Source organism: Asterias amurensis, chromosome 3 (assembly GCF_032118995.1).
Source record: "Asterias amurensis chromosome 3, ASM3211899v1".
NCBI classification, from domain to species: domain Eukaryota; kingdom Metazoa; phylum Echinodermata; class Asteroidea; order Forcipulatida; family Asteriidae; genus Asterias; species Asterias amurensis.
Genome location: NC_092650.1, coordinates 4,922,264 through 4,945,057, shown reverse-complemented (window position 1 = coordinate 4,945,057; position 22,794 = coordinate 4,922,264). Strand labels below are relative to the sequence as shown.

Here is a 22,794-nt window from a genome sequence, read left to right as displayed (position 1 = left end):
CTTGGCTTAAAATCGTGTTTGGACCAGTCCATTATGATGCGGGTAAGTCAGATTTAGCAGTAGAGGGCGGGCGTCATGCACAGTGCACACTGCAGTGAAGGTCTTCACATGAAGCCCGCCCTCTGTTGTTGACAAGTACTAAATCTACCCGTATCATAATGGTCTGGTCCAAACACGGTTTTTAAGCCAAGTCGGCATCTGACCGCTTTCCGTGCAAGTGAAGTTTTTACTGGTAAAAAATACACACTTTTCGTGAAGTTTTTGCATTAAATTTATGTTTATATTACAGAACACATATAGTTCTTATATATCTATGGTTTATTGGCCATTTTTGAGGTATTTAAAACTTGTTGGTGGCGTGTTGGCAGCGCTCTGGTCTTGTTGTCGGCGTAGTTGGCTTGTTGTCGGCTTTTAGTAGGACAGCGTTTTGAGAATTATTATTTGCTGGTGTTTTCCGTTAGCTTTACGGTATTTTCCTGTAGCTTTCCGGTAGTTTTCAGATGTTTTCTGGTGTTTTCCGGTAGTTTTCCGGTGTATTCTGGTAGTTTTCCGGTGTTTTCCAGTAATTTCCGGTATTTTCTGGTATATAGTGCCACCGGTTTATTCCCTTTTTGTTTTTTTTATAATCCAAGCAGAACTAGCAAGTCCTGAGGAGAATTGGATATCACTTGTAGCTAATGATAATAATGTTATTGTTAAATGTTTCCTTAAAGATAAGTGTTAATAATAATATAAAGGATAATGTTGATTATATTAATTATAAAAGGAGGTTCAACTCGAGTTAGTTGCGATAGGATTACGTTATCGCAACTAAACTCGAGTGTGCATATTTTATCTAGCAGATGAAATTGCAGGCAGCTGGGCACTGTGGCAGTCATGCCTCAAACAAATGTAAATGAGGTAAATTATACTATTTTTAGAGTGGAATGTAGAGAGCAGCGCTGTCAAGACCATCGTTCGTATACTTCTACCATTATTAATTATAGGAATAAGATTCCATGATGCTCCTACGTACTGGAGCTGCAACTGACCTGAGGTTCGTTCCGCTATGTATCAGTATCATCGTTCATAGAGACGATAGTGCATTAGTGGACTATATGAGTTATTTTATAGTTCTATTGAAGACTGAGTTTCACAACCACTGACTGTAGACTGAAAAATTACTTAGAATTTGAATTGTTTAACAGTGATGACGTACAGCATAATCTTTGAAAACAACCTTTGTGCATTTTCCAAACTGCCAAACTGAAATTTGTGTACACAAATAAAATTGCATTATTGACACAAACTAAACAGTTTCGTTTGCGTAACAAAGTTCCTTCAAGAACATTTCCTCAAGATAGACATCCGTCGGTAGAGAAGTCTTTGAGGATGATTGCAGGGGAAATTATCGGTTTTGTAAGTCCTCAAAATATTCTAAATTTGTATACAGATTTATGAGAGCCTGTTACAATATTCTAAAAATAGACTGATGTATTTATCGTGTACATTTTGCCCAGTTGTGACCTAGGGGCTGTTTCTACATCTACATCGGCTATGTAAAACCATGATTTTCCTATAGTTCGATTAACAAAAAATCAAGACGATACAATAATCGTTTCAGAAATGGTATTGCGATTTTCGATAATATCGAGTTATCGCCCAAGCTTACGATAGATTTATAATTCCTTTCTTTCGGTACAGCGTATATTTTTCATGACAAGTGGTGAGGTTAAATGACAAAGATCAAGCAGTGTTCAAAGATTGTGCCCGAGAAATCCTGCACAAATTTAAAAAACATGCCAGAAAACAAAGTTTGTACCGTCACAAAATGGCACACCGTGAGAATTTTAACAAGGACAACTCCAAAAAAGGCGCCTAACAGTACACATTGTTTTTTATTTTATATAAGGACTAAAGGAGCAAATGTGAACACTAGCCCAACAGACATTGACATGGTCAATGAACAGAATGGAATTTGAATCAGACTGAAGGATCTTAAAAGAAGAACTCTGATGGGCTAATCAAATGGGTCACTGCAGCTCAGATTCATCAGAAAAGAATAACAAAAAATACAAAGATACATATATGGTATCAAGGAAACACTGAATTAAATGTAAGAAGGAGGTGTCCATGCACACAGCATTTAAATGAAGCTTCTGTCCAAGCAGCGGCAGGCAAAGAGAGAGCATGTTCAGGCAATGAAACACTGAAGCGGGTTGCACGACGTCTTGAGTATGGTGAGCTCTGCTGGGTAGTGGCGGGTCTGCATTTTATATAGAACTGTGGCTGCAGCTACCTGTCGTCTGTGAAGCAGGCTGGTGATGTTGAGTTGCATGAGAGCAGTAGCTTCATCAACTCCTATGACCATGAGTGCCTTCTTTTGGATGTTGTCAAGTTGGCGTAAGTTTGTTGGTGAAGCATTTATCCAGCACAGAGAAGCATACTCCATAATGCTGCGGACTTGTGACTTGTAAATCACAGCTCTGCCCTCAGCATCCAGTAAGTTAGCAATCTTGCTCAGTGCCACGAGTTTCTGTCCAGCTCTGGTTGAAATGGTTGAAAGATGCTTTGACTAAGTCAGCTTGCTGTCGATGGTTCTGCTAAGAACCTCAAGTTCATATACCGATGATAGTATGCAGTCTCCAAAGTAAAGGTCAAGCTTGGGAAGAGGTCTCTTCCTGGAAAGTACCATGGTCATGCATTTGGTAGATTCAAAGGTGACCTTCCACTTGTCTGCCCACACTTTAATTTTGCCTAGGTCTCTGTTTAGGCTAGCAGCTACTGAGGTGGTGTCGTCTGAAGTCCTGATAGGTGAGAAGAGCATCAATTCGACTGCGTACAGGAATAGCTCATTCTCACAAGTGTTCGCAAGATTGTCAATGAAGACAGAGAACAAGAGTGGGCCAAGGATAGATCCCTGTGGTACGGAGGCATTGATGGAAGCGGTGCTTGATGCTTGGCCAGCTAGGACAACGATGATTGATATTTCAGACAGGTATTTCTGTAGCCAGGATAGCAGCCCCCCTGGAAACACCCTTTGCTTTTAGCTGAGTGCAGAGCCCATTGTGCCACACTTTGTCAAATGCTCCTTTGATGTCCAGGGCTACAACGCAGACATCATCACCTTCGTACAATTGATGTAAAAGTGTCGACGCCAAAATTACTTTGATGCTTTGTTTTTGAAAGGGCAAGGGCACCAAGGCATTTTCTTCTTGGTAAAGGGCACCTAGGAATCGTCCAGGGGACATGGAGGCAATCGCCGTCGTTGCCTCTGTTAAGTATCAGGCCTGTATGTCATTACCAGGTAATAAATCACAAGGCAAACTGACTGGTTGAACAAAAGACAAATTGACTAGACTGTTCTATTTTTTAACTTTCATCAACAGCTCCAAAGCAGTTCTGATGAGGAGAAAGTATGTGCCTGCACCTCCCTGGCCAACCTCCTCCTTGAGTCGGCCGCCCGTGAAGTCCTCCTGCAGAATGGAGTGGTTAAGAGTCTGGGACCTTTGCTCTTAGACAGTAGACTTGTCATCAGGGAAGCTGCTACGGGTGCATTACGGTAAAAATTTTCAAAACCAAGTCTATATTTGAACAAAATGTAGAGCCAATTTCTTTCATGTCACTGTGTTGCGTGGAATTGGGAACCTGAAGCCCACAACAGTCAGGGCATACATGTACAAGCTACACAAATGTTTGTTTGCTTACGACCCACAGAATCCCAGTCTTGAACCGTCTATAACTATGCGCTTAAACCCACACAATTCTTGTTTTGAACCGACATAATTCTGCGCTTACAACTCGTATAATTCTTGTCTTACAAACCACCAAGTTCTGGGCTTACAAACCACTTAATTCTGAGCTTGAACCAAAATAGTTCTGCGCTTACAACCCACACAATTCTTGTCTCGAACCGACATAATTTTGCGCTTAGAACTCACATAATTCTTGTCTGACAAGCCACCGAGTTTAGCGCTTGTAATCCACAGAATCCTGGGCTGACAAGCCACTGAGTTCTAGGCTTACAAGCCACATAACTCTGGCCTCACAATCCACGGTTACTCTTGTCCCACAATCCTCAGAATTCATGGCTGACACGCCACAGAATTCTGGGCTAACCAGCCACAAAATTCTGGGCTTACAACCCATGCAATATTCTGGCCTTACAATCCACATAACTCTTGGCGTATTACAATCCACATTACTCTTGGCTTATTAAAAGCCGCAAAATTCTGGTTTTATAATCCACATTTAGTGGGTTACTAGGATCCTTCCACACTCTAACAACCAAATGGTAACTCAACACCCAAACTGTTAGACCCTGACTACGGTGCCTGTTCCAGGGTAAAGCATAATCACTTCACTAGTACAGTACCACGGAATCAAACACTGCAGTTGGATTTTGATGAATTGATGATGGTTCAAGTTTCGAGGCTTTAAACTCAGTGATATGTACCACTGTTATTTGTTATGCTCAGGAATCTGAGTGTGTGTGGTGAGCAAGATGTCTGTGAGAAAATGGTCAGCGATGATGTCATGACGCCGCTGACAGCACTTTTAGACCAGGTAAGTTTAATAATAATAATAATATCAAACTTACTTATATAGCTCCTTTTTACAAAAACGATACAAAGCGCTTAAGAAATACAAAAGCAACGAACAAAGGAGAAACTACATGTTTTACAGACAAAACAATGCAATTAACAATGATACAAACTAGAGTACTTAGGATAGAGGTTGGTTTTTTATTGGGATTTGAAGGAACTGATGGAATTGGCTAAACGAACAAGCCACAAGTTTTTGTGGGCTAACAGACTTCTTATTATCAATATGTGTCTAACTAGATAATTTGTGTGTGTTCTTTTTGCAGTACAGCAACGGTATTCCATCATCCCTAGGGAGCAAGGCCAAGCGAGATCCTGCTCTAACAACCCTACTTCAAGCCCTACATCTACTCTGGAATCTCTGGTAAATACATCCTCCCAATTCGTTTACAAAAACTGAATTTTACGATTTTATTCATTCGCTTTTTTTTTACATTTGATAATACGCCTTAGGCATTGATGTCAACAGTGTTGTAGCCACGATGGTCGGCGCTGGGAGGACCTGCCTAGAGCTGATATTTTTTGCCCAGCACTGGGAGCAAAATACTTTGTGCTGCCCAGCACAGATTACCCCCAGATTAGTGCAAAATATTGTCCACTATGCATTGATCTGAGACACAGCTAAGAATAAGGAGTGTCAAATGTCACAGAGAAAGAACACAGTTAGAAATGCCATTCAACTTTTTTGCATGGCCTCATAAAATGAACAGTTGGGAAACCAGTCATCATGTCTGTAGCCTGCGCGTCAACAATGATGGACCCATTATTAAATATGAATTTTTTTTAATAGATGTGAAATTTGCATAGGGGATGAAGAAAATAAATGTTTGGTTTTTACACATACACCGATGTGTGTTCACTGTATACTCGAAACTTTCCGTTCCAAGTCCTGTGTACAAATATCACAGGCATGTTACTTGCGTGGGATTCGAACCCACAACCCTTGCAATTCTAGGGCAGTGTCTTACCAACTAGACTACCGAGATTGCCCGTTAGCTAGGGGCAGTTCGAATCCTATGTTTTTGCAGTGGTTACCGCAACGATATATAATAGATGTTAAATTTGCATCAGGGACAAAGAATATTACTCTTTGGTTTTTACCCATACACCGATGTGTGTTAGCACTGTATAATTTTGTTGATCTGCTTGCCTGTGACGGACAGGATTGGCCAATGAACAACCCCTCTTTGACTTCTTGGTGAGGATGGCCTACTTCAATGACCTCATGTGCATAATAGAGTTTTTATCATGTTTATTGTAGTCATGTATGACTATAAGCTTGGGCGATATTGCTTATTCATAAATATCTCAGACAGTTTCGCTATTCCTATTGTTGGAGAGCATGTCCCGTGGGTGTGTATAAACCTTTGTTTATGACCGGTAAAAAGTGTTAATTCATGGGCGTGACACGCGACCTTGCACCTGTTCTTATAAGACAGTAAGTTTCTTCATTCCTATTGGTCGAGAGCAACGGCTGAAACGACGCGCACAGCATTCCCTTATAAGGAGTTGTTTACCCGAGGGTGGCGGAGGGCTTTACCATTTCATAGCTGGAGGGGTGTTGTTTTGAAAGAAATCATTGAACAATTACATTTTTTGCATTTATTTTACTTTTTGACCAAAAAGTGATGATGTTTTGACCGAAAAGGTATTTATGAATGGGAATCAAAGTGTGATGAATCGGTTTTCAACTAGTGGTTTAAACCCACCGAGGCCTGGTTCTTTATAATTTACCTGGACTTTGTCTTGGTAAAATTATCAAGAACCAGGCCTCGTTGGGATTAAACCACTAGTTTAAAACCTCTTCACCACACATCAATTCCCTTATTTTAACCCACGATGTATTGTACAAAAAATAACAAATTTGTGAAAACTTGGACTCAATTGGTTATATCGAAGTTGCAAGAGAATAATAAAAGAAAACACTCTTGTTGCAAAAAAAAATAACAAATGTAGCGGTATTCGATAATATCGCAATTTATTTTTGAAGGAAGTCATGACCTGAGTGATAATGTTTCTTTTGACAGTGAGAGTAGTGGTACAGCAGTTAACATCTTTAACCAGCACAGTCTTGTCAATATAACGTTACTGTGTCTGCAAGCTCACACCGCCTTCATCGATCTAGCTCTAACTGCAGGTAAATAGTGAATCTTTTCTTTACATTTGTTCCTATGAATCATTAGACTTTCACATTTATTTCTAGTAACCAGACATCTGGTGTGGGGTCAAGCTAATTGTATTACAAAACTGTTCATGAGGCATTGAACCATGTCTGCATGGTTTTGATCTTGGGGAGTGGGGAAGTTAAGATTTCTGCCCGGCCCCCCGTGTTCTACTCCTCTTCAGCATGCTCATTTGAAATATTATTTCCCTCGCAGCTCATTGTCTTCAAACAGTTAGTGAAGACAACCCGGGTACTGCTGTAGAGCTCACCAAACCGACTGCACTGCCCGTACTGGAGAGCGCCCTCATGAGCCAGGGTGAATCCATGCAGAATTTACTCATCAGGGCTCTAGCTGCAAGTAAGAATACCTTGTTTTATGTCAAGAGTGTTTTGGTTTTCGAGGAAAATAAAGCCATTTTGAAACCATATTGGCCGCAAGTGGCTTTTACAAATTACAAATCTGCACATATCGGCCACAAGCTTTGGACCCACTGTAACTCAACCATCTGCCATGTCCTGAAGCAACCTTTTCAACAGCCTTGCTAAAACTCATTAGTGTGCCACCCTGCCCACCATAGTGGCATGGCATGGTCGATGTCATCTATTGCATTTTCAATGCTCAATCAATCAATCAATCAATCAAAAGAAATTTATAGAGCGCCAAAATCAAAAGTTTGCTCTGAGGCGCTGGTGTATGGGCACAAACAGAAGAAACGTTATTGATGATACACCTCCTGAAACAGGTGAGCTTTCAGGAGTGTCTTAAACGTATGCAGTGAGGTGGTATCTATGATGTATTGTGGAAGTTGGCTCCAGATTCTGGGTCCGTATACACAACAAAGTGTTGTGAACAGGAGGCTGATGATCGCAAGTCATCTCTGTTTGGAACCTATTTGGAGCATGTCCGTGATTTAAGTGGGAGCTTGTTTTCAGTATGCTTTAAACATTAAGCATGACGACTTTGTAGTTGATTCTTTGCATGATTGGAAGCCAGTGTAATTTGATAAGTTCAAGAGTAATGGAGTCGAACTTCCGTTTGTTTGAACGCTCAGAGTGTGAACGTCCTTCATATCCTACACTAGACCATTCCACATATCTAATAGGGGTGGGGGATGGTCAGTGTCCGAAGTTCTGTTTATTGTATTAGGATTTCCCTTTGATGCCATGTGGAAACTCTCGGCCAAGGTCTGTTGTTTCCTCCCTCACACCTTCACTCCTTTGATGCAATTACTGACCAACCCAATAATTGTTTCACCTCTCTTTGTCTGAAATTTTCTCTTGAACAGGTATTTTATACAACATTAAGGGTCACCTACCAGCGGTTTCCCAAAACCAAACAATTCAAGCTATCGTCAAAGTTTTATGCCACACCCTCGATACCGACGTACTCTCTGCCATCAGCAAACTCATTCCGGAGATGACACAGAATGGTCAGGTAACGGTTTTCAGCTTCAATGTGTGAATTACTGTCTGAAAGAGGATTACAGAAACTAGACTTGTGTTTGACATGTATGTGTGTAGACAGGGTTTTGTGATTTCATATTCACTTCCTTATGGATGCCCTGAACCAAACAGAAACGAAACACAAAGGGTCTCCATAAAGGTGAATTCTAAAAGACTGGGGTGCTTCACTGGGCAATTAATTTTTTTCCTTCAACCATCTCAGCTTCCTTGGAAGTATTGGCCCCTTGCACGCACGTCACACGTGGCGACTGTGCCACGCTCACCATTTTGGTTGGCAGTTAGGTTTATGTGTAAACGCTGCGTCGCCTAAAATGCGCACTTCACTGAATAACGCACAGTGACTTTGCCCATCAATATGGCGCATCCAAGATTAGTCGATGTTGACGTAAAGTGAATTGGGTCAATACAGCGTGTGCTGCCAAGTATGTTGCGTGGAGGAACACACCTATGACTTGAGCCTTGCCCTAACTTTTGGGCTTTTGGTCTCAGAATATTGCCTTTCTGTTAAAATACTTGCGTGTACACAACCTATGTATTTGTAAAATATAGCAAAAATCAGATAAATTTATGCCCAGTTGTGTGGTTTTAGACTCCCAATTGGTTGTAAAACTTGGAGAGCAGGTCAGTGACTTATTAATTTCTTGGGAAAATAAGAGTAGCTGATGCAAACTGCAAAAAATAGTGACCTGATGTTTTGACCCAGCAGAGTCTTTCTAGAAGGCTCAAAGACAATAGACCGATCCATTAGGCTACGCCCACGGCGCACGTGTGAGCAAGAACACATGCACCTCTCCAATTCCGACCTGCACAACTCTGCCGCGCGTGCCAAGCATACGGGCACGTATGTTGGACCTTAATTTGTCGTACTTTTGTGTGCGCAATGGGTTGTGATTGGTCAATACGTAATGGGACAGGGCTTAATGGACCGGTCTATTGTGTGCTGTGGTGTAATTTAGCCCTTGAGAAAGACTCTAGTAGGGTGGAAATGTCAGGCCACTAGCTACATCTGCATTAATTTGTTCTCTTGTGACTTTTGTTGCTCAGGTAACCAATGGATTAGGAGCAGCTACAGAACATGAACTGCCAGATGTTGAGGTAATGTTTAAATATTGATTTAAAACCAACTTAAAGGAACTCTTTTAACTTAAAGGCACTGGACACTTTTTGTAATTGTCAAAGACCAGTCTTCTCACTTGGTGGATGTCAACATTTGCATAAAATAACAAACCTGTGAAAATTTTAGCTCATTTGGTCATCAAAATTGCGAGATAATGAAGAAAAGACACCCTTGTCACACGGGAGTTGTGTGCTTTCAGATGCTTGATTTCGAGACCTCAAAATCAAATGCAGAGGTCTCAAAATCAAATTCAAATCCTGAAAAATCCTCTCACAATGTTTTATAATATCAACATCTCTCCATTGATCGTTAACAAGTCGTTGTTATGCTAACAATTATTTTGAGCATTTTTGTTGTTGTTTTTTGTAGCTTCCTAAAACCTTGTCTGATAACTTAGCTGAGGTAGAGGCAGCATTAACTGCTCAACAGGTGGCACTAGAAGTTGCTTCTAATATGTGCTGCACAGAGGGTGAGTTTATTAAGGGGTAATTGTCATACACTCAAACCAATAGGGGGATTACAGTGCACCCTTGAATTTAAACCCTGTAGGGGCCATTTTTCCTGAAAGTGATTGACTCGAAAGATTACACTTGCAACTCGGCACTGACTTGGCTTTCATAAAATTTGAACTTACACAAAAATCTTATTCCGTAAACACAGCAGAGAAAAACAATTGTGCTGCTGATTTGACGATGTTCTAAATGTTGATTTCGCAAAAGTGGTGCATCTCGCATTAAAACCCTCCATGTTAGGCGCCTCATCAAAACTTATTCCAGATAACTTGTGGAAAGGTTTTCCTAGAACCATTTGGAAACAACTGCTGGCTCCCAGTAGATAGTAATCTAAGTATGTGCGGTTTAACCAACATTCATAAATACCTCAGACAGTTTCGCTATTCCTTTTGCTGGAGAGCGCGTCATGTGGGGGTGTTTAAATGGTTGATAATGACCAGCTGGACTCTGTTTATAGCCGGGTAGTCTCAGTGCAAGACGTTTCTTGTTCATGCGATGCGGCCACTGTCGCTGATTTTTGCGCACTAAGAATGTCTTGCACCAAGACTATACGCACACCAATAAATCCGGAAACTGTCGGAAATAGGCGTCTCAGTTATACCAGTGCAGCACACGGGCGCACAGAGCTCAAGCACGTTGGAAACGGAAAAGTTTTACACAGTTTCTTACTTTATCACGCCTTTTAACCAAAAAGGCATTTATGAATGGGAATAAAAGAGAAGTGACTCGTTCTTAAACGTCCGGTTAAAACCTTGCAAGGTCGTTGCCGTGCGATAAAGGTTCACACGGCAATGACCCTGCCGGTTTGAAATGGCCGTTAAAGAAGTCGTCGCTACCCTTTTATTCCCTTATTAAACAAATGGCCACAAGAACTTTCCTAAAATCTTTTCCTGGAGTTTATACAGAATGCACAATATTTTGTTGAGGGATAACAAATCATCTTCCTGGAAAGGTTTAGATAAAGTGCCTTATACATGTAATGTATCTCTTTTGTCAGTAAATCCACTGACCAATTCAAACAACTTCTGAAAACACATCTCTTTCCTGTTTAAGCTTTTCTCTTTTCTCATGCTTTTCCAACATTGTGTATGTAGCATTTTCGATAAGTGTTTGTTGTTTTGTTGTGCATTTTCAGTTTTTGTAAGCGCTGTGATATAGTTTTCTATGGGGAGTGTTTCTAAATACCTGTTATTATTATTATTATTATTATTACTAGTAATGAAGGGCCAATACGAGGATATCCGCTAAATGGGGTGAACATGCTTATGGCTAAGGGGTTTAACACAATACTATCCTTGTGTTAGTTTCTGTCACTTACGTCATGATAGTTTTGATTATGCTTATGGCTAAGGGGTTTAACACAATACTATCCTTGTGTTAGTTTCTGTCACTTACGTCATGATAGTTCTAACTATGCTTATGGCTAAGGGGTTAAACACAATAGTATCCTTGTGTTAGTTTCTGTCACTTACGTCATGATAGTTCTAACTATGCTTATGGCTAAGGGGTTAAACACAATAGTATCCTTGTGTTAGTTTCTGTCACTTACGTCATGATAGTTCTAACTATGCTTATGGCTAAGGGGTTAAACACAATACTATCCTTGTGTTAGTTTATGTCACTTACGTCATGATAGTTCTAACTATGCTTATGGCTAAGGGGTTAAACACAATACTATCCTTGTGTTAGTTTATGTCACTTACGTCATGATAGTTTTGACTATGCGTATGGCTAAGGGGTTAAACACAATACTATCCTTGTGTTAGTTTCTGTCACTTAAGTCATGATAGTTTTGATTATGCTTATGGCTAAGGGGTTTAACACAATACTATCCTTGTGTTAGTTTCTGTCACTTAAGTCATGATAGTTTTGACTATGCTTATGGCTAAGGGGATTAACACAATACTATCCTTGTGTTAGTTTCTGTCACTTACGTCATGATAGTTTTGACTATGCTTATGGCTAAGGGGTTTAACACAATACTATCCTTGTGTTAGTTTTTGTCACTTACGCCATGATAGTTCTAACTATGCTTATGGCTAAGGGGTTTAACACAATACTATCCTTGTGTTAGTTTCTGTCACTTAAGTCATGATAGTTTTGACTATGCTTATGGCTAAGGGGATTAACACAATACTATCCTTGTGTTAGTTTCTGTCACTTACGTCATGATAGTTTTGACTATGCGTATGGCTAAGGGGTTAAACACAATACTATCCTTGTGTTAGTTTCTGTCACTTAAGTCATGATAGTTTTGATTATGCTTATGGCTAAGGGGTTTAACACAATACTATCCTTGTGTTAGTTTCTGTCACTTACGCCATGATAGTTTTGAATATGCTTATGGCTAAGGGGTTTGACACAATACTATCCTTGTGTTAGTTTATGTCACTTACGTCATGATCGTTTTGACTATGCGTATGGCTAAGGGGTTAAACACAATACTATCCTTGTGTTAGTTTATGTCACTTAAGTCATGATAGTTTTGATTATGCTTATGGCTAAGGGGTTTGACACAATTCTATCCTTGTGTTAGTTTCTGTCACTTAAGTCATGATAGTTTTGATTATGCTTATGGCTAAGGGGTTAAACACAATACTATCCTTGTGTTAGTTTCTGTCACTTAAGTCATGATAGTTTTGATTATGCTTATGGCTAAGGGGTTAAACACAATACTATCCTTGTGTTAGTTTCTGTCACTTAAGTCATGATAGTTTTGATTATGCTTATGGCTAAGGGGTTTAACACAATACTATCCTTGTGTTAGTTTCTGTCACTTACGCCATGATAGTTTTGACTATGCTTATGGCTAAGGGGTTTAACACAATACTATCCTTGGATTAGTTTCTCTTTATTACGTCATGATCGTTTTGACTTATATTTCATAATGAATCTTGTACTCTGCTTTCTTGTACTTGTGTAGATGAAGATGATGATTGGGAGGATATGGCATCCAGTAGTAGCAGCAGTGACGATCTTCAGGATGACTCTACCGATATGGAGGAAGTCCCATTCCTGGTACGTCAAATAAAAAACAAGGGTGTTATTTTTTGTCAGGCATGAAGATGTGATTGGTCACGCCCGGGGTTGTAGCTACAATGTAGACCAATTTTAGCGAGTGGCAATTTATCAAATTTTGTGAAAAAGTCCACCAAGGGCATGTGAATCAAACAAAATTATTCATGTTCAATTATGGGGACATCATTGATGGAATGCAAATTTCAGGCATGATGCCAGATTTCCAAACTGTTTATGGTAATGGTTGTTTTTTGAAGAGCAGCCCCATGAGCACTGCTCGCGGCGGATAGAGGTGCTATGCAAGTCTCCATTATTATTATTGTTATTATTATTATTATTATTACAGGGCCATTGCAATAAGTAATAATATGGCCATTTGGTTGTGTTCTTTCTATTTGGCATTTGATACTCGTTATCATGTAGTGTTTTAGATCAGTAAATGGTGTACAATATTTTGGTATCAGGGAAAGTCTTTGCTAGGGGTAACAGTGTGTTTTGCTCAGAGTGCTGGGCAGGCCCGCCCAGTACCGCCCACATTGCCTACAACACTGGTCACACCCCTATGTTCTGACATCCCTATGTTCGACCAGCCCTATGTTGTCAAGTGAGAGCCCTTTGTTCCGACACTTCTATATTTTGACACCTATTATGTTCTGACAGCCCTATGTTCAGACATCCATACGAGCCAACACCCCAATGTTCAGACACCCCTATGTTGTCGCCCAGTACCGCCCACATTGCCTACAACACTGATCACACCTCTATGTTCTGACACCCTACATGTATGTGCCGACACCCCTATGTTCTGACACCCCTATGTGCCGACACCCCTATGTTCTGACACCCCTATGTGCCGACACCCCTATGTTCTGACACCCCTAAGTGCCTGACACCCCTATGTGCCGACACCCCTATGTTCGACCAGCCCTATCTTGTGACAGCCCTTTGTTCTGACACTTCTATATTTTGACACCCATGTGTTCTGACAGCACTATGTTCAGACATCCATATGAGCCAACACCCCTGTGTTTCAACAGCGCTATGTTCTGTCACTCCTATGTTTCGGCAGACCTCTGACACCCTATGTTGCCACGCACCCCTACACTTATGTTCAGACAACTGTACTGTAAAAGGGGTAACCCTGTTTCAGCCCCAGGAGTAGGTGGCAACGGCCTCTGGAAAAAAAACAAAATAATTGTAGCCCAAACCTTAAAGTGGCCTTCAAGCCTTGTGTATCCGACGACTTGCACAGTAAAAAGGAAAGAAATAAAAACCTTCATTGCATTGTCCCTATACTTTGACACTCCTTTGCTCTGACTCCAGTATGTTCCGACATAACATTTATTCATTCCTGCGAAATATATAGTGGGTTTTTGTTTTGCGTGAAAGCCTTATTCAGTAACCCACTGCCGCAAAGGACCATTTTACCCCTTTTACTTCTTGATTTGATTCCGCAGTCTCCTCTCTGCCTATCGGATGAAATACATGGAGCATTGGTCAGCCACAATCTCCCAGACAAGGTACATCATTCAATTCTTACTTCATACCGTATGGAATGAAAAGGGAAAAGGAAACTCGGCAGCACCAGATATGCCGTTTTTCTTATTGCAGAGCAGAAAAATTCACCTCGTTCACAATTCCTGTGAAATCCGAACCTATCTGTAATCCTTCATTATTGCAAATAGTACTACCTGAGTCTTATATCGTGTTTGTAAGGTACTCAAAGTGCTGGAATAAAGAGAAACATTTTTGTGCAGCTTTTGATTTATGCAATAGACTGATCCATTAAGCTCCGCCCCATTGCGTATTGACCAACCACAGCGCAACGAAGGTCAGAAATAAGGTCTGACATGCGTGCGTGTATGCTTGGTGCGTGCAGCAGAGTTATGCAGAAAGGCATTGGAGAACCCCACGTGTTCTAGCTCACACGTGCGTCGTGGGCGGAGCCTACTGGATCGGTCTATTGATACAGGCTTACGAGGTGATGCAGCATACTTGGTTGCCACTGCCAGATACACTGAGGCAAACCCTCTTCTCTTAGCGATAAGTGTAACCAGTAGTATTCGGTACTGTCGAGTTCTCGTATGAAATCTCCCCTTTTTTCCCCCTTCACATTCTTCAGGTGTTAGCTAAGTGTGCCTTCCCAGATAGGACTATGCTGCAGGCCCTTGTTTCTAATGACAGAGGGAAAGCTTTATTCAAAGGGTAAGTCACTCAAACGCTGCGTTGTTGACAACAAGTTACCCCAGTCTGGTTTGATGGAGCTGCTTAAAGCCATTATACACTTTCGGTACAGAAAAAAATTCAAAGTTTACAGATTTACAAATAATTTACAGGGTTTTCAGAAGGTGATGGTGAAAGACTTATCTTGAAATATTATTCCATGAAATGCTTTACTTTTTGAGAAAACATTAAAACAATATCAATTCTCGATAGCGAGAATTACGGATTTATTTTAAACACATGTCATGACACGGCGAAACGTGGGGAAACAAGGGCGGGTTTTCCCGTTATTTTCTCCCGACTCCGATGACTGATTGAGTCTAAATTTTCACAGGTTTGTTATTTTATATATAAGTTGTGGTACACGAAGTGTGGGCCTTGGACAATATTGTTTACCGAAAGTGTCTAGTGGCTTTATCGTCAAAGACTAGCCTTCACATAAAATATGGCCGTCCGGGTATTACAGAAATAATATTGATAAAAAACGTAAATTTATTGGTTTGGTTTTCAGATTTTATAGCCAATTTCAACGTGTAAAAATGGTGCATCGAATGGCTCCCGTTTGGGCAATCATTAAAGACACTGGACACTATTGGTAATTGTCATAGACCAGTCTTCTCACTTGGTGTATCTCAACATGTGCATAAAATAACAAACCTGTAAAAATTTGAGCTCAATCAGTCATCGAACTTGCGAAGATTACAATAAATGCCCAGTACATTGCAGTTTGGCTGGTAGTCTCAAAATGGGCTCAAACTCACCAAGACTCGTAATTGACAACTAAGCCGAGACCGCAGTCGAAGCCTACAACACTAGCCGCTGGCCTAAAATTTCAGACAGCTGTTTCAAATGACACAAAAGTGTTGCATAAGAATTTCCAAATGATTTTGAGTTGAACAATAAACAAAATTGACTACAGCGGGACTTGTACCTGCACCTCTAGGATAAATATGCAGGCACTCTACCAAGTGAGCTACCTCGCCCCAATGTTGGTTGTCGCCCCACAGTTAATAAACTAGTGGAAAACACAGTGCTTACAAATTATATTGGCATCAGCTGCGTTCAGATCCAGACGTCTGGAATATTTCTGCCCACTTCCCTTAGAAGCATCATTCCAGCCAAACACACTCTTTTCTCAACGTCAGTACGTCAATAAAAAATCACCTTACCCTGATTGTACACATCTCGGACCATATCTCTCGAAATCAGCAATTTTCCCAAACGCAATCAATCGTGTAGGAAATGGAACCAGTTGTTACCTTGTCAATTATCTTTGTGCAAGGGAAATTTATTCTTTATCTTTATAACCCTTACTTCTTTTCTGTCCAAACCTCATACCCCCCTCACTCTGTCTCTCTGTATCTTCATCAGGTTGCTTCGTGTTCAGAGCCGTGCCCTTCTTTGTCTCCAGAACATGATTGCAGTCATGGACCTTAAGTCTCTCGGAGGACCTGAGGCACTGACGCTAGTTCTGGATAAGCTCCTTGCTCTGATGGACCCAGGTAAAGTCAACAAAAGCGTTCAGCTTCACCTTCCCACCTAAATGTTGTCATTTATCTGCCGCTTACTAAGGGAATCAATGTGTGGTGATAAGGTTTTCAGCTAGTGGTTTGAACCCGCACCGAGGCCTGGACTTGATAATTTTACAGAGACAAAGTAAATTATCAAGAACCAGGCCTCGGTGGGTTTGAACCACTAGTTGAAAACCGATTCAACACACTTTGATTCATGCATGAGGTCTTAAAATCAAGCATCAGAAAGCACACAACTTGACCACCAGTTGAGTTCAAATTCTCACAGGTTTGTTATTTTCTGCACATGTTGAGATACACCAAGTAAGAAGACTGGTCTTTTATACAATTACCAATAGTGTCCAGTGTATAATACGACAATGTTTCTCACCTCATTTTCAATCATTTCCCGAGTTTTGCAGCAGAATTTTACCCATTTTTTATTTGTTGTTTCAAACTTCATCAACCATTTTGTATTATGTTTTTTGCTTTAGCACCTGCTGGTGCTGAATTAGTGGAGTCGTTGACAAGTGCTCTTCGCTCTGTGTTGCAGAAAATGGCTGCTTGCAAACACGCACCTCATGTAAGTTTGGTCATCGATTGTCCCTTGTCTCTGGTCTCGTCACTTTTAGTTTCGCTCAATTCAATTAAATTCATATTAGTTTCTCCAACACATTTCCACAAATTACAGAGCTGCATTGTAATGCATACAAGAATAAGAATAAACTAGCGGGAGAAGGTCCAAAATAAGCAAGGTAGTTTATATGCTTAGGACAATACATGTACAAGGAAGAAACAAACAAACTGACAGACAGACAGGCAAACAAACTACTGAACGAAATGACAATGATGAAGTGCACTAAAACTTCAGGAGAAGAATGGTTTAAAAACTATGTTTAGACTGAGAAATAAGGAACTTTTTATAAGATATTTTTATTTTTTTCCCTTCTTTGTATATGTTGCTTTTTTTTAGCTTTTTACTTTTAACCTGTTTCCAAGCATAGTGTGGAGAAACTCACTAGTTACATGTACATGTAGGTATGCAATGACATTATGTACATAGAAAATCTATCTCTATGTGTTGTGGTTGTTCTAAGAAAAGAAAAAATGAAATTGTTGTATTTTGCAGGCGATGAGTGAGCAGCATTTGACAAAACTGTGTGCTTTGGGGCAGGGCTCCCCATCGGAACAAATAAGAGTCAATGTTGTAGGTATGCTGGGTAGTATAGGAAGCATGCTGGCGACCAAGGCAGAGTCTGAACAACTGTTGACGGTGAGTGAAAGCTTCCTACTCTTGGTCATATGATCCAGTTAAGCCCGGTTCATACTTAATGCGAATGCGTACGCGAAGCAAATTTGACGTGAATTTGACGTCACAACCCTCCTTTCGCAGCGATGTTCGCAAGTGAGTTGAGCTGAGTTGAACTGCTGCGAATTTTTCATTGCAAATTTGTGACATCAACATTCGTATCGCATTCGCAGAAAGTATTATCCGGGCTTTAGTTGACAAACCATTTCAAACTATTCAACTGCATGGGTTGTGTATGGTGACACAACTGCACACAAGCGAAAGTGTCGTGGCCTAGCAATTAGATGCACAGAATTAAAACTCTGATGTTCCCGATCAGCAGAATGTGGGTTTTAAGAGTTGTGACACTTGTGTCCTTAAAGGATTCGGGTACTTTTTCAACATGTCCACAGATTTACATTAAACTTACAGGGTTTGAAGATAATGATAGTGGAAACCTTCCCTTCAAATATTACTAACTGAGATTCTGTAGTTTTTGAGAAAGGAGTAAAACAGTCACAAAATAATTTGCGTCTTGTATCATACCCTGATGTTACTTGTTCTTTTAAAAACATAGCATACAGGCCTGCCACACTATATTGCTGACAACACCAGAGCTTGGGTTCGGTGAACTAGACCTCTCGACCATGACACGCCACAATAGTTATTATGTATGCTGATGGACTTTATAATTGTGAACTCTTACAGGCGGTTGGTACCCAGCTCACTACAGTTGCAATGAAAGATAATTCCCTGTGGGTGACAGCAGAGGCTCTGGACGCCATCTTTGACTCGTTTGGTGATGGTGAAGTAGCTGATGCCGTCGCCGTGAAAATTGGACTGGTGTCCAAACTGAAGCAGATTGTTCCACAGCTAAAATCTAGGGTAAGTATCTGATACCAAATCGTAACCATTTTGCCAAATACTGAATTGACTTTACCCAGTCAGTTTCCCTTGTAGTTTTATTACTTGATATTTGTTTAAGTCACTAGACTCATGAGGCCTGGAGGCCACTTCAAGGTGTGGGCTTCAATCAACCATTTTTCCTGGGGTCTTAGCACCTACTCCTGGGACTAAAACAGGGTTACCCCCCTTTACAGTCCATACGGACGTAGGTATGAGTATCATCCATCAGAAGCCTGGCTGGTAAAGCAGAAAGCTTTACCTCCCCAACTCTACGAAGCAATCATGGTTAAGTGTCTTGCTTTAAGGACACCAGTGTCGCGACCGGGACTCGAGCCCACACTCTGCTGATCTGACATCAGAGCTTGAATCCGCTGCTCTTAACTGCTAGGCATTGACATGCAACACAAGGTCTAGTGATCCCCTGTTGTATGGCAGTTTCGACTGACACCCCTGACAAAGATATTGACAAAATTCCCATTCATTTAATTCCTGAACCCATCTCAGCTCCCTAGTGTGTAAACAGCCTGTGCTTCCAATTGTGAAGCACACTAAGCTACATGTAAATCAATCATAAGAGCCATCTTTGCCCACACAGGTACCCATTTACCCATTGGCGAATAGACGCAATTGTAGTTAAGTGTCGTGCTCAAGGACACAAGTCTCTCGACCAGGATTGGAACCCATACCCTGATATTACTTAAACCACCAGACCTTGAGTCTGATGCACTTGGCCACGGCACGCGATAAGACAATGAAGGTGTTAGTTTTCCTTTAAAGCCATTGGACATTTCCTGAACAGAAAAAAAATTCAAGTTTCACAGATATACAAATAACTTGCAGGGTTTACAGAAGGTAATGGTGAAAGACTTCCCTTGAAATATTATTTCATGAAGTGCTTTACTTTTTGAGAAAACATTAAAGTCACCTGGAAGTGGTATTTTTTCAAAATAAAGCTTTTGTCACTAATATATGTGTTTTGATGAGTGGAATGTGAATAAACAGTTAACTAAGGTTTAAAAAAATCAGTTCTTATGTTATTCACAAATTTAAGAGTAGACCCCGACCCGAGAGGGCGCTGTTCGTGACGTCAATCGAGGCAGACTTTGCCTGTAATGCGTAGAGTAAACACAATTGCAAAGTACATGTACGGACCAAGTGGTGAGTTTGTACGTTTCAAAAAAAAAAATTGTTTTTTTTTTTTCCGGCAATGCCGACCAGGTGTATTGCTGCTGAATGCAGAAAAACACTTTTTGAAATGTACCAACTCACGACTTGGACGTACAAGTACTTTGCACGTGTGTTTACTATACGCATTGCAGGCAAAGTCTGCCTCGATTGACGTCACAAAAGGGGTAGGCGGAGTCAGCCCCCCAAACAACTTTATATATTTTTTAAACATATAAATCGTGACAAACAATTACTAAAAAAAATGTTTTGATGTTCGTAAACATATACTCTTATGTTTGAAAGAAAAAAAATTCTATTTCCAGGTGACTTTAAAACAATTATAAATTCTCGATATCGAGAATAACAGATTTTTTTTGACATGGCGAAACGTGCGGAAACAAGGGTGGGTTTTCCCGCTATTTTCTCCTGACTCCTAGACCGACTGAGCCTAAATTTTTCACAGGTTTTTTATTTTGTATATAAGTTAAGATACACGAAGTGTGGGCCTTTGGACAATACTGTTTACAGATGTTGTGCGACTGAAAATTAATTCTTTGGAATTGATCTTTGCAGCTACGTCAGGGGAAGAATACACTTGGGGAGCACCTGCCAGTTGTGATTAATGCTCGTCACAACCTCATGCGTTTCATCAAGTACAAGGACAGCCAGTAGATGCAAAGGATTAAAGGCGCTGGACGCTATCGGTAAATACTCAAAATAAAAACTTGGTAACGAGGAATGGAGAGCTGTTGATAGTACAAAATATTGTGAAATATTGTGAGAAGTGGCTCTCTCTTAGGTAACTTGGTTTTTGAGAAAGAGGTCATGTCTCACTCGAGTTTTAAAAGACTTCATGCCCTAAAGCCCGTTTAGACATCTGAAAGCACACACAATTTATGCAAGAAGGGTGTTTTTTCCCATTATTTTCTCGTAACTGTGATAACCAATTGGGTTCAAATTTTCACAGATTTGTTATTTGTTATTCATATGTTGGGATACAACAAGTGAGAATACTGGTCTTTGCCAATATTACCAAAGATTTTCCAGTGCCTTTAATCAGTAGAAAGGAAGATAGAGAGGGATGGGGGCGGGGGAAAGTTGAGGATTTCAACCTTCAGGTAAAAATGATCAGGTCAAAGCCTTTTGTTATCATAAACCTTACTTGGTGACAAGTAATAGGGAGAGGTTGATAGTATAAAACGTGGTGAGAAACGGCTCCCTCTGAATTAACAAAGTTTTCAAGAAAGAAGTAATTTTCCATGAATTTAGTTTTGAGACCTCAGATTAAGAATTTGAGGTCTCAAAATCAAGCATCTTAAAGCACGCAACTTCGTGTGACAAGGGTGTTTTATCCTTCGTTATTAACTCGCAACTTCGATAACCGATTGAGCTCAAATTTTCACAAGTTTGTTATTTTATGCAGATGTTGATATACACCGTGTGAGAAGACTGGTCTTTGACAATTACCAAAGGTGTCCATTGTCTTTAACATGTACTACTAATAATCTGCGGCCTTCAGGTCACACTGTGAACCCCTCCCCTTACTTATAATATCTACCAGTATTTCTTTTGATCTAAGTGCTAACTCTGTAAGCAGTAATGGAGAACATAGTAAACACAGATACTCACTGTAAGCAGAGATATGAAATTAGGCCTTGTTTCTTGTGCTAGTCTAAGCAGTTTTGTTGGCTTAGCAAAACTCACTTAGATAATGCAGGTGGGGTGCTGTGTTGAATGTTACTGTACACATCGATAAAACAAATTCCAATAATGAAAAACAAAATTGATAGTTTACCAATAAAATAATTAATTTGTTTTAAATTGTTTTCGGTGCTCAGGCATTTATTTTATTTGCTCTCTATTTGTTTTTAATGATTTGACAATAATAGTTTTATTTATGTTATCGTCCTGTCTGTGTAAACAAGGGCCCAATTTGTATAAAACCTGTGAGCACAAAAACAAATCTTTCTTAGCTAGACTACAATACAGTTAACATTGCTGCAACCGGTCACTCAGTTCTTGCTTAGGAAAGAAATTTGCTCATAAATATTTTCTGCTTAAAGGCGCTGGACACTATTGGTAATCACTCAAAATAATTGTTAGCATAAAAAATTACTTGGTAACAAGTAATGTGAGAAACAGCTCTCTCTGAAATAACGTAGCTTTTGAGAAAGAAGTAATTTTCCACTAAAATATTTGAATTTGGTTTTGAGACCTTGAGGTCTCAAAATCAAGCATCTGAAATCACGCTATCTCGCAACTTTGACGACCAATTGAGTTCAAATTTTCACAGGTTTGTTGTTTTATGCATATGTTGAGATACACCAAGTGAGAAGACTGGTCTTTGACAAATTCCGAAGGTGTCCAGTGTCTTTAACAGCTTTATGAAATTAGGTCATGGATCATATCTCCTAAAACCATGTACAATAAAATACAAGTTAAATTGTCAAAAGGTTGTGTTTGAAATTAAAATAACCTGGATGTACACACAAAGTCAATGGACACCGAGATACGACTTAGGGGTCAAAATTCATCCTGGACAGACTGTCAGACGAAGCTCATCTGATGTCACATTTTTGTCAGACGGGCCATCGGTTGGGAGTTCCAATGATTCACACGCTTAACAGTATCTTCCTGTCTGATACACAGTGTCCTGGGCCCAATTTCATAAAGCCTATAAGCACAAAAATTTGCTTAGCTTGAAATTTCTTCCTTGATAAAAAACAAGATTACCAACCAAATTTTAATTTGTTGCATATTGCTTTTTACTGGCATTCATCTGTTGTTTGCTTATCCTGAAAATCACATGAAAATTTGGTTGTAAATCCCGTTTTTACTAAG

General features: G+C 40.1%; 1 protein-coding gene across 2 annotated transcripts in view; it reads left to right on the top strand.

Moving 5' to 3' along the window:
- LOC139935274 (HEAT repeat-containing protein 3-like) overlaps positions 1 to 22,794 on the top strand; it is a 23,842-nt gene extending 1,048 nt beyond the window's left edge. The window contains exons 2-18 of one of the 2 annotated variants that reach the window (XM_071929787.1): positions 3,369 to 3,541; positions 4,458 to 4,545; positions 4,850 to 4,947; positions 6,611 to 6,720; positions 6,962 to 7,105; positions 8,034 to 8,182; positions 9,256 to 9,306; positions 9,698 to 9,797; positions 12,764 to 12,858; positions 14,316 to 14,378; positions 14,981 to 15,063; positions 16,453 to 16,583; positions 17,087 to 17,175; positions 17,722 to 17,865; positions 18,589 to 18,765; positions 20,527 to 20,657; positions 21,377 to 22,794. In XM_071929787.1, the coding sequence (XP_071785888.1) occupies positions 3,369 to 3,541; positions 4,458 to 4,545; positions 4,850 to 4,947; positions 6,611 to 6,720; positions 6,962 to 7,105; positions 8,034 to 8,182; positions 9,256 to 9,306; positions 9,698 to 9,797; positions 12,764 to 12,858; positions 14,316 to 14,378; positions 14,981 to 15,063; positions 16,453 to 16,583; positions 17,087 to 17,175; positions 17,722 to 17,865; positions 18,589 to 18,765; positions 20,527 to 20,625 (1,794 nt within the window). In that variant the 3' untranslated portion in view covers positions 20,626 to 20,657; positions 21,377 to 22,794. Of the gene's footprint in view, positions 1 to 3,368; positions 3,542 to 4,457; positions 4,546 to 4,849; positions 4,948 to 6,610; positions 6,721 to 6,961; positions 7,106 to 8,033; positions 8,183 to 9,255; positions 9,307 to 9,697; positions 9,798 to 12,763; positions 12,859 to 14,315; positions 14,379 to 14,980; positions 15,064 to 16,452; positions 16,584 to 17,086; positions 17,176 to 17,721; positions 17,866 to 18,588; positions 18,766 to 20,526 lie in introns of both variants that reach the window. The other variant, XM_071929786.1, reaches the window with a different exon arrangement.